The sequence below is a fragment of the Pyrgilauda ruficollis genome, unplaced genomic scaffold, assembly GCF_017590135.1.
Source record: "Pyrgilauda ruficollis isolate IOZ18807 unplaced genomic scaffold, ASM1759013v1 scaffold32, whole genome shotgun sequence".
Lineage (NCBI taxonomy): Eukaryota > Metazoa > Chordata > Aves > Passeriformes > Passeridae > Pyrgilauda > Pyrgilauda ruficollis.
In genome coordinates, this window is record NW_024524600.1 from 585,556 (window position 1) to 598,037 (window position 12,482).

General features: G+C 38.9%; 1 protein-coding gene across 1 annotated transcript in view; it reads right to left on the bottom strand.

Annotated features, from left to right (window-relative positions):
- ANO4 (anoctamin 4) overlaps positions 1-12,482 on the bottom strand; it is a 117,224-nt gene that overhangs the window by 31,891 nt on the left and 72,851 nt on the right. The window contains exons 12-14 of the mRNA XM_041474407.1: positions 7,902-8,036; positions 7,070-7,166; positions 6,489-6,549 (exon numbers count right to left, since the gene is read on the bottom strand). Coding sequence (XP_041330341.1) covers positions 6,489-6,549; positions 7,070-7,166; positions 7,902-8,036 — 293 coding nt within the window. The remainder of the gene's footprint in view (positions 1-6,488; positions 6,550-7,069; positions 7,167-7,901; positions 8,037-12,482) is intronic.

The following is a 12,482-nucleotide window of genomic DNA, read 5'->3' on the forward strand; positions in this document are numbered from 1 at the left end:
AATACAGTTGCTGCTGCCTGGAAGGAATGTGGGTGGCATGCCCAAAACCTATTCCACCACGACTCCCCATATATCCACCATGCAAATTTAAGCACATGGTAAAGGGAAAGGAGGGTGGAGCAGAATGGAGACACAGAGGTCAGGCTCTGACGTAATCCTCGCAGAGAGGGGAACTTGGTGGTCCTTTGCAGCTGATAAATGGCCAGGGGAGACAGGAGAAGGTGTCTTTTTGCTGAGCCAGCAACCATGGTGAAATTGTTGTCCCTGGATGAACTGGGTTCATTAAAACCTAACTGTAATATTAACACACACCTCCATCCCAAAGTTACCCACCTTCAAGGTACGACCTCCCCTCACTGGGCATGCACTTTATATTTCATTGAATATATATTTAAGAGAGAAGTGGGAAAATTTTACACCTATCAATAACAAAGGTGTGTATCACTAGAGCCACTCAAGCTCCATCTAAATGTAAACAAATAGTATAAAAGTAAGTTAAGAATGGGAAAAATTTAGAGAAGACTCCATCATAACTTCTGGGATTGGGGACGGGCTGAACCTGTCTCCTCCAAAGAAATGTCTGTTGTAATAATTGTATTCTATACTCGCGAAATGATCTTCTTGAGCTAGGTTTGATTGATTATTAGGCCTTGTCTGGATATTGCTTTGAATACATTTTTGCAGTCAGTTACTGTCACTGTCAATCTTTGAACTTTAACCTGTCACAATTTTCCATTCACAGTGTGTGTATTAGTAAATGTTATATCCTAAACTGTTGGTGTGAGTCCTTCAAGGGCTCTGGCAGTTGCCAGCAGTGGGCAGTACTTGAATTAAAGTGCGAAGACCTGGGAGAGGGTCTCTCTTTTGCTGTTGGTGTGTGTCCCTGAACAAGTCAGTGGAACCATTGTCTGACCCAGTGGGCAGCTCAGTGGAGAGTCACCATAACAGGACACTGACAGAGTGATCAGACACAAAGGTGTTGGCTTCCCTGGAGCAATGACAGACCAATCGAATACAAAGGATTTGAGGAAATTCCTGCTTTAATATGACAACTGTGCTTTCATTTTGTGATGGAAAGAAAAATCAAGGAAAAAGTAATAGTATAATATGCTCATAATCCAAAGATTAATACTCAGCCTGCTTAAAGTTACAGTGGTGTTAAACATTTATTATGTGTAAAGGATGTAGAAAAGTTAATGTTACCACAAATCAATGGGCAGGCTTCCTCTCCCACTGTGAAGTGGAGAGGAAGCCTGCCCTTTATTGCTCACTGAGAAGCAGCAGACTGATAACCAGAGAACACAAACTCTTTGTTCATGAGCTAGCACAGTATCAGCTGTAAAAGTGTCACAATCATCTGGCAATATAATTCACATCCAGTCATAAAAGCTTCTCCTTAATGGGCTGTTTGCCCTACTGCAGCATATTGATAAAAATGGGACCCGATACTAAGTACTGGCATCAGTTTGGCAAAAGTTAATTTTTAGACAGGAAGAATTATGTTTTATTGTACTAGCTAGTGCAGTGAAAGTGTGCTTAGGAAATGAACACTACAAGCAGACAAGGTAAGGTGTCAAAAGCATGTGTAAGGAAGAAGATATTTGGTTTATATTTGGTTTGAGGGCATTTTCATATATCAGGCAATTATTTGTCTGCAAGCTGGAATTATGTTACACCAGGTAACACCCACTTTGATTTTAGTCTTATAGAGAGTCATGAGCCTAATGCTTCTATAAGTGTTTGTAATAGTTGCAGTATGATTGGTTGTGATCAGCAAAACCTGTAAGTCCTTATGAGGCTCCACTGCTACTGAGCCACAACACGGTTCATTCCTTGATTTTTTTTCCTGGTAGAACTGCTTCTCTCCTATCAAAATATTGCATTATTTTGTTCAGGCTAAACAAGTAGTCCTGCACTGTTTGGAAACCTGGGAGGAAGAAGCCTGATTGATTTCTGTGGCTTTGTTTCAATTCCAGAAAGCTGCTAGTAGCAGAACTCCAGTAGGTGCTTGAGTCCCAGCCCTAAACATCTCAGATAAATCTTTGTTGAACAATACTTCTTTTCTTTCTTGTTTTTCCCACACCTGGAGTGAAGAATTTATACATATTATGTTCAGCACATTTAGCACCTGTCAGAGTAAGTATGGGAAGTTCCTGAATCGTCTTTAAAGAGTTATTTTCTAATCATTAAGTAGTAAATATGATGTTCTGTACAGTGCTGTTTTAGCTTTCACTGTGTTACACTTTTCTCCCTCTATTCAGGTCAGTATGCAGCTTTTCCTTGCTATATATTTTAAAATGTGCTATAAATAACTATCTTTGATTGATTCACTGTGATACTGAGGTCTTCTAAAAGCACTGCATTTTCAAATTTCTCTGCTTATTCTCTAATTGTAGTTTTAACTACAAATATCCAATACAAACTTCAGCATTCTTTTCTGACTTTGACATTCAATAGGACACAGTTGTATTTTTCCATTTGTGTAAACCAGATCCTGAGTTTTCTCAAAAATTTCTGTTTGGGATTTTGCATTTCTTATTGGCCTTACCTACCAGATCTTTTACTAGCTTTTCCTATACTACGTTTGTCCTACTTCAGAACTCAACCTTGCAGCTGGGTCCTCAATACCCACTTGTACAAGCAGCTGGCTTAACATCATTTCCTCAGATGCTTTTGTAACAAGTTGTGATCTTATCTCGTAATGCAAATGGCCTCTTGTAGCAAACAGCTTTACCCTGACCTTCTCTCAGAAATCCTCTCTCCACTGTATTTCAGAGCACCATTTAATATATCCATCCTGACTCCTAGAATATATTCTACATACCAGGAGTACTGCTGAAGAACATCCTTAAATTCTATCTCCTTGGAGAGCAGATTAATGTCAACATTTAATGCTAGAGGCAGGATTTGTGGAAAAGTAATATCTTTTATTAGACTAACAGATACATACAGAAAAATTGTTTTATGTTGGCATTTCTTATTGCTTGAAAAAAGTGTTAAATTCTTCATGCCTGTCCTCTTTTTCCCCTCCCAGTTTTGCCTTTCAGCGAGAGTTCTAAAGCTACTTCCTTTATCAAAGGAAACATGCTACACAGGAAAAAATTTCAAAAAGGATATTTCTCGCATCCCTTAGCTCCCCAAAGTTGTGCACAGAGAGAGAAAATGCCACCAGCCTACCGTGTCTTCAGTATGGCTTTAGAAATGATAAATTGCTGGACTTTTCTTTTGAACAGTTACAGAATTTTGCTCCAGAGTTTCAGGAAACATCTAGGCAGTTACAGCTTTGCAATAGGTTTCCCCAGTACCTCCATTGGAAAAGCAAAATCTACAATTCCATCTGGCTTTACTGAAACATGCTGAAGTCAACTGAGTGTCAAATTTACCTAGATTTTTTTAAATAAGAATTACTTTTTCCTTCACTTTAAATGTCAATATTTTTTTTTTTCAATTAACATCCTTCTCTCATTTTCTGTCTCTGGAAAAAATCTAATTTAGGCAGTAAAAAGAGAGGAACTTTTCCTAGATATGGGAGTTGCTTTATCATCAAGCCAAACATTTCTCAAGGCATACATAAAGAACAAAGTGGAGGTGTTTCTCCCTAGCACAGAAACACAAAATACAGTATTGCTTCACTATTTTTGAAAGCTTTGAACACCTGAATAATGTCATCAAGAAAAAATTATTTTCCAGCTTCTGACATGATTGCATCACAGTGAGCATCAATGGCAATCTGTTCACCGATGAAAAAATTTAAAAAAATGTTAGTGATTATAGTGACTCACTTTTTCCCTATAAACCACAAAGATTTATAGCTTCAATCTGTTTGAAAGGGTATTTCCTTTCAACAGAAGATTCAATACAGAAAAAAACTTTTACAAACTAATAAAGAATTCCTTACATGCACTGAAGGGAGACCTTTTGTCCTTTGATAATTCAGTTAAAAAGAAAGTTTCCTTAAGTCATATGGCCACACCTGCATTTGAAACTCCCCAGCAAATGACTGAGGCTTCTCTCTCAAGATGGGAGCTTACTAATGGATCTAAAGACAATGAAGAAAATGAAGATAACAAAACAGTAAACTCTGGCTAAAGAGGTAAGAGTTCTAGCTGACTTTTCTTTTTACTTTCATTCTCTTTTTGTGAAAACACTGTGATGTTTATTTAATATGTCAGTGTCTGTCAAACTGGATCATCGGGAAGGCTGAACTTTTCACAGCCAATATTTTATGAGCTTGCCAGTTGTTTCATGCTGACAGAAAAAACATTTCTGCAATCAAACTGCTATCATTGATTCTTCTTCTCTTCCTCTGCCATGATTTACTGCCATGATGGCAATGCCTGCAGCTGCCAGTAGGCCTGCTGCAGACTGAAATCCCATTTAATACAGGCAGCAAGCCAGCCCCTAAATACAGTACCAGAAAATCCCTGGAAAGTGTGACTTCCCTTATTTGAATGTTGCTTTAGCCCTATCTGCATGGAAAATATCTCCACAATCTCACTGTTTTCCCTGCAAACTCTTCTTTAGGAAGTATGGAGGCAGAGGATTGCCCCATTCCCCAGGCCATACCCCGCACTCACAGCTCCTGCTGGTGCTGCCCCTCTGTCCCTCCTGGCAGCCAGCTCCCAAGCACAGTGTAAGCCAACAGAGGTGCTGGAAAAGCTCTCACCCCAGCTGCTGTCCTACAGTCTCTTCTCCAGTAGCCAAATCATCTGGGGACAGCTTCTGTGGTATTTTTGTCTTATCTCACTGTGGACTTAGGTGCTGTAGATGCATGGGTGGGCAGTGCCTCGCTCAGTCCCGGCAGGCTGCTGTGGAGATTCCTGGGGGAATCTGGGTCTGGGAGTCTGACAGTGATGCTGAAGGAGGGGGAGGAAGGACAAGCTAACCAGAGAGAGATGTGCTTCCTGTCGACTGGAGAGAGGAAAGAGAGGAAAGGGCCTACAACATTTTGTAGGCAGGCATGTTCGACCTCCTCAGGCTTCTCAAAGGCAGTGACCACAAGGCAGGACTGGGCATGGTGACCTCTGCGAGGGACTGCCCTTACCTAGAGCTACTTTCCTTACAGCCCTTGATCTGGGAACTGCTAAGACACACAAACCATGCTGTGAGCACAGCTGTTTTCTGAAAGCACTGTTATGGTCAAGGACAAACAAAAGTACTGGTGTAAAAATCTGCCCTCCGAAGAAATGCTCACCAGCAGTTAGGAACGCTGCCATAAGTGTTCAGCAACGTTAACCCATCAATTTTCCTAGCTAGAGATGGCCCTGCCTGTACATTGTCTTGGAAATTCTCAACTTCAGTGAACACATGGAGAAAGAGTTTGGAGAAGCTGAGTAAGCATCTAAAAGAAATCTTTAAGGCTTAGAAATTTTTGATGATTCTTAGCTCTATGTAGCTCTAAAACAAAGTTGAAATATCAAGCAGAAACATAAAGACTGCATGATCTATGGATTTTTCTTAAATATGATTTGTAAAATTTGAATATTTTCAATATTACATGAAATGGCATAAATAGGCTTGATTGGTACATGACCTAATTTAATTGGAGGAAGGAACTGAGAGACAGGTAAGCCAATCTGTGTTGTTCTGGTGGCTCTCATGTTGCCTCTTGGATATTTCTTGTGGTTCAGTAAAGAGATTTGCCATTTAAAGTTAAGATTATAAGAATTACTTAGGCACCTTTCCAAAGTACTTGGAAATGTGTGAGTAAGAACAGGAGAACAATGACTAAATCCAGACAGTGCAAGGACTTGGATGCTGTTGTTGAGACCCCTTGTTGAGCCATTTTCTACAGTTGTTAACTTTCTCTCACAATGGCTTGGTAGCAGCTAAGAGCCTGGGCATGTTCATGTTTGAAATAATTTTTTGTGCTGCCAGAAATTGCTGGTTCCTCTTGCCTTCAATTCTGCCTACATGACATACTAGGAAAAATAGTTAAGCCAAAAATAGAACATTTCTATGGGCAAAATTCAGCCTCCATGGCAACAGTTAGACCACACTAAGATCAATTTGCCATTCAATGAAATCTTTTATTTATTTCATCGGAGCTTTGCTTTCACTGCAACCAGCTTACATGGATTTAAGTTTTACTGCCTTTCTGCAAGGTGGGGGAAAAATGTTAGTCCATTTTAATACTGACACTAAACTGAGCTGCCCTAAGCTAGGAGAAGCCCTGAGCAGTAATAGAGAAAAGGGCTTAGTACCAATAGATTTAAAAATGGTTAGAAATTCCCACAGAATTATATATATATATATATATATAAACTACATATATATTGCATTCATGTTTTTGTTTTAATTAAAATTATTATCAAGTAAAAACATGATTCCACCAATTACATATTTCTTTTGCAGAAAGAGGAAAGTCTCAAGCCCATATTCTCTTTTTAAGTGTCAGATAAAAAGTGTGCTGGAAAACAAAAAGGCCTGTGTTGCATCATATTCTTTGAGAAAAAGATGGTGCAATTAATATCAAAATGAAAACTTACCCCACACTGCCATGAAAACAGCAAAAAAGACAGTAGCTCCATTGTCAAAAAGGTGGGTTACCTGAGAGATATATTAACAATGTGATCAATTTGTGATAATAAGCCTTTATTTTTGATTTTCACCTACTAAAATTAATGTGATCATGAGTTTAGCTGGCCTGACAATCCTGAGGGTACTTCCCTTGACGTGTGAAATCCGCCTGTGAATTGACAGGACTATTTGCCAGCCTGGCCTGGGACTGACCCCTGCCAACAAGAGATGTGAGCATCATTTCAGACCCAAAGTATTAATTTTATGGAGCCATGCAGAGAGGATGGATGAGAAGATAACGGCCAATGTCAAGGACATTGTAACACATAGCTCTAGGATATGACCTCTGACACTGCTGAACCTCTGAGTGCAAATTGCATTCAAATATTTTCCAACCCAAATTAAACTGATGAAAGACAATGTTAATGTTGGCTGAGCTTGATCTGCCCCTTCAAGATTTCATCTACCCAGGCTCACTAAAGGCAAATGCAAAAGGCAAAATTCATGCTTTTGCCAGGAAGTATCTCTATTTGCATAGCCTAAAACATACCTTGGCATAAATGCAACTGTCTGACAACCTCATGAAGGGGCAGTATTTATCACATATAGGACACATTATGATATCTGTAGCTTGGCAGACTTCTTTACTGGAAAAAGAGAGAAGACAAAAATTAGTATCTTGATTATTACAACAATCTGCACAACAATCTGTCTGGATTGATAAGCTTTGCTAATATTCAGTTACTCATTGAACAAAACTGGTCTGTAACTGAAGCCAAGATGTTCGTAACTGCATGTGTATAATTAATATTTGCTGACTGTCTAAGACTATAGAGTTTACAGTCACAGCTGCAGAGTGCAGTTCTCCAGGGCAACCTAGTATCTATTTTGTCTTTACCATTTCCAGCTTCTCCTTGAGTAAGACTGACTTTTGTAGGAGGAGGGTGAGGATAACTTCAGACAAAGTTATTGTTGTGATTTAAGTGCACAAAAACTTAGAGATGCAGCACTCAGCAGAAGGTCCAGGGGTACCTTCATCTGAGGAATGCCTCTCTGTGGTGGATCTTGGGAAAGGCCTTATCGAGAGTGAAAATTCCCCACCCTTGTGCTGGCCTCTTAAAGACTAATGGAAGAGTCTGCTTTTCCCCTACTTCATTCTGAGTTGCCAGCACCATTAGCAACTGGAATTGGGAAAGAAGAATTTCCTTCCATCCCAATTCAGGAGCATAAAACATGGGAAGTTTGATACTGGGTACCTTAAGCTGTCTTTTCTTCACTGGTCATTCAACAGTTTAAAATGAAATAATTAACAGCTTGTGGGAAGCTCAAATTATTCATAATAAACAACAGTTGCAATTTTTTTTTTAAAGTTCCCACATTACCTGACTTGGCAGTGGTTCAAAGTGGTGACTCCATACAAAAAGACAAACAATCCAATGAAGGCAGCTGGGAAGAGCATCCCTGTGTACCAGCCTAACCAGGCAAAGTACAGCCCAATTTTCTCACCAAAGTACCGTCTGTTTTAAAACAAAACACAGCAAAGTTACCTGCTAATTAGAATAATCTACTTAATCTTGCTCATTAGTAAAAAAAATATATCTATCATATCTGAAGAGTAGATTAAAGAGGAGAAAAAGCCTTCAACTAAGCTTCTAAATACACACTGAGGGACCTTTCTCAGAAATGAACTTAAAACATTAATTAAAAAATTCAATAACCACAGTTTACAGTTAGATAAGTGATAACCTCGTGAAGGAAACACTGAGTTACTTTTAGAAAACTAGTTCTTTGTATTTGGGAAATTGATGGTGTGCTTTGATTTTGGCTGTTTGATTTTACTGCCTGAATAACTGCATTGAAATAAATTTTATCCCTAAATCTTGTATAACAGCAAAAATTATTTGAGTTCAAATTAGTTCTAAGAAATTAATTAACGAGACTTCATTCTCCAATACAGTTTGTATTCATTTGATTATTTATTTTCTTAGCTCATTTGATTATTATTTTCTTAGAAAACTAATTTCATTATTCTACTGCAGTGGAAAGTGAAGTGCAAGTAAGGTCCATCATCTGGCATTGGTTTGAGGAAAGCAGTCTGAATTCATTTTAATTTATTAGATATATTGCTCAAAAACTAGCAGCAAAGTAGCCAGAAAGTTTTATCTTGCTACATACATATTCATTAGCAATTTTCCTTCTCCTAAACACAACCAAACCTTTATTAATATGTTAGACAATACATCAAGCCCACAAAAACCTGCTGAACTCATCAGCAGAGGAGCAGGCTCATGTACTGTCCTATTGATTTTTGCACAGTAGATTTTAGGGGATTATTTGCAAGATTGGTTTTAAAGAATGATGCAAGATGATATTCTTGTGTTTCAGACATTTTGTAGACAACTTAAACTTGCATACCCGCTCAGTTTGAAAATAGCTGCTGCTGGAAACTCTCTTTTACTCTAATGATGCAACTTCTGATGTATCCAGAGTATAAGTGCAGTGAGCCAGCACTGCTGGATCCTCTACTCTACCAGAAAACATCACTGGCCAAACTTTCTCAGCGAGAATGGAAAGCTCTAGGACTGTCTCTAGGGCTGGGTGCACTGGAGGACACTTGGTCTGGACTGCACAAAATTAGCTGTTTTCAAGTTGTAATTAAAAATTTCCAGTGTGGGAAATATCTCTCTGGCCTGAGCTCATGCTCTGATGGAAGGTACTGGTCTGCAGTGACTATTTTAATTTGAGTTTACCCACTCAAGTATTGTCATTTTGTTTTTATTCTTCTGTCATTCAACAGAGACTCAAATTCACAGACTGAAGAGATGGTAAGCTAACACTAGTATGCTCAGTTCTGACAAGGGCAGCAGGTCTGATTGTGGAAAATACACTGCAAACTGCTTTTTAAGACCTGACTTAAGAGTGAAAATGAAACCTTCGGCCTGATTATTTTCCTGACATCTAGGATGTCAGTCTGTGCCTGCACCTCCAAAAATGCAAACTCACATTTGAGCTTACTTCCACTAAGTATGGATGACTTATTTTTCTCCATGTACATAGTTCAAAGTAGTGAAGTCCACCTAACTTTCATCAAGCTTTATTTTTTACTTCATTCCCTACACTCAAGGACGAATGCTTTCTCGTTCCAGCCCTCTAGCTGACAAGTATTAATGGCAAAAATAATCTCCTACCCTGTTGAGCCCTTCAATCTAACCGTGCAAATCACAGTATTCTTTTTTGATCTAGAAATCAAACACCTTCATCCTAGAAGAAGACCCAAGCAAAGTTCAGTGTGTACATAAAGAAGACTGTCCCTGATGAGGAGCAACTCATCTCTGAAAAGTAAGGAAAAGGCATATGAGCCAGGTTTTAAAAATAAATGAGGGATGTTGACATTACTTTGATACGTGTTGGTTTAAATATGAATAAACAACCTCTGAATTCCATTATTGCCCTCTGCAACACAGCTGGCACTCTACAGGCACAGGCTGTACTTCTGTAAATTGCATCAGGATCAACTTGATATATCAAGTCTTCTGACCCCAGAGTTTGCATTTTTCTCCTTTTAGTCTCTGCCCAGATACCACTCAGTTAAATGCTATGGAAACAAACTGTGCCACTGAGAAGGTCTTTGGAGGCCTTCCTAGATGCCATATTCAGAGCAGTTCCACATTTATTCCAATATGTAATTCAGCTAGTCTGGACCATCATGACCCTCAGGAGATGGAAAACGTGTAGATGCCTTTGTCACTCCCTTCAATTTGCCCCAAATATTTGTTTGAAGAACAAATTTGTTTCTTCTCTTCTTCTGTCACAATGTAAAGAACAGAATTTTCATGTGGCTTGCTTCAGTGATGGCAGTTCTCTCTGAGCTAGGGCTCAGCAATGTATATGAAGAATTCCAGAGGTTTCTTTCCAGAATGCATCACTGTGCCTGACTTATACCTAAATTTCACCTGTTATCATTCTACTCATTTCAAGGCCTCTTTGAAATTTTCCAGTGCTGATAACATCTTTGTGTTCTTGTTAACTTTGCTAATTTATTACTGACCAGATATTCAGATTCATTATATGGACAGAAAAAAATTGTTTGAGTCTTTAACGGTTCTCCCACAGAAAATTTTCTCCACAATTAACCTAAAAAGCAGCGACATAAAAAACCCCCAAGCACCCAATAGAACAATCTGTCTCTCCTATCCTTATGCATGCTGTACCATCAAAATAATAATAAAAATGTAATTTCAGCTTCTCAGGTGTAAGCTAGCCTGTATACTAGCCCTTCAATACCAGTTACCTTAATGGTGAACAGTATATCCCCTCTACCCATTCCAGTGATAGAGCTATGACTTAATTGGGTCAAGATTTCAATATCCATATTTATCAATAAGGCACATTTTGGGAAAGTATTAAGCTACAAAGTCTAATTTCCAACTTATGAAATGTGATATTGGATTATCCTATGTTTAATGACTCTCACTACAGAATACAGAATGCCTAGGAGGAAGTCATGGATCTAGAATGTAGACATATCAGGGCTCAAGGCAAGGACCTATCTATTTTCATTAACTCTTTTGCAGGTAAGAATGAAATTCTGTACAGAACTTTCGACACCACAGAAACTAGAGCTTTCCAGCAGTGTTTTGGATGTATGAAGCTCTCATGTCAGAAGCAATGGGGTGGGTGGGAAGGCTTGACAGGAGACTGAAAGGGAATAGTCAGCCTGTGATCAAGACATTTAATGGAAACATGGAGCAAAATGCAGGTTACACAGGCATCAGTTTTTGTTTCCATGTTCATTTAGATACCTTTACAATCATGTAAAAACCAGTTTTCTCCCTGCATTTTTGTCTCGTCAGTTACATGCACAAGCAGCAGCAGGAGCAATTTGTGCACAATCAGGAGGGAAACAGCAATGCACAGAAGTGTGAAGGAGGTGACCCAAAGTGCCCAGGAATCACTGCAACTGTTGCTGTTGATTTACATGGTCCCAGAGCATATAAATATAATGAGACCTGTTTCTTTCCAATTCTAATAAATTCTAAGGGTCATAAATTATTCTTGTAAAGTATCTATGGACACTAAATTCCAAGAGATGTATAATTAAAGTCATGGCACCACATCTGTTGACTAATAGGAGTGGCTATGTAATTATGCCAACTCTGTGCCATCGTACTGCCACATGTTTCAAAGCAGAGTGGAAGCAGAATCATGCAATTTCCCTGAAATTACTTTTTCTCATTTATTTTTAGTGACTAGTATTTCCATAACAGCCAGCTGATGAGATGAAATCTCATCTGAATCTGGGAGTTGCCAAACTGGCAGCACAGGAGATGAAAACCTCACTCTAGCATCTAAGGAAAAAATAAAAGAGCACTGGAGTATGAACATTTTCACTTACCATTGTGGTAACTTGACTAAGGTAGAAATAGTACATCTATTGATGACACAAATGTACTATCTACATCTAATTTATTTCTTAGCCTTTCTAAAGCATAATGTCAACTAACATTGTAAATTCTAACAACTAACAGTGTAAGTTCTGGCCAGATGTCTGTGGAAGAATCAATATCCAGCCACTCCTTTTGTACAGATGACCACACTACACCCTTCAAGTACAATTCCACATAGCTGTTATTATGGGCTAAAAAAAAAAATATTTTCCTGCTGTAGAACAGGCACTGAAAAAAGCTTCTTTTTAAAGTGTGCCCACTGAGACACTCCCAAGTGAAGTGAACAGCAGGTCTTGCTGGTGTCATCAGTTCTTCAAGGAAAAGTCTCCAGCTCAACAGACATGTGAACTGCTGAGAGTGGCTGTACACATGGAAGACTCATTCACAGATGCTGGATTACTCACATTTTCTTAGCTCCTCCCAAATCTTCAAATCCGCTGAAAACTCAGCAGGAGCTGAGGAAATGTGAGTAATCCAGCATCTGTGAAGTGAGAAGGAAAAGGCATCCCCTTCTCT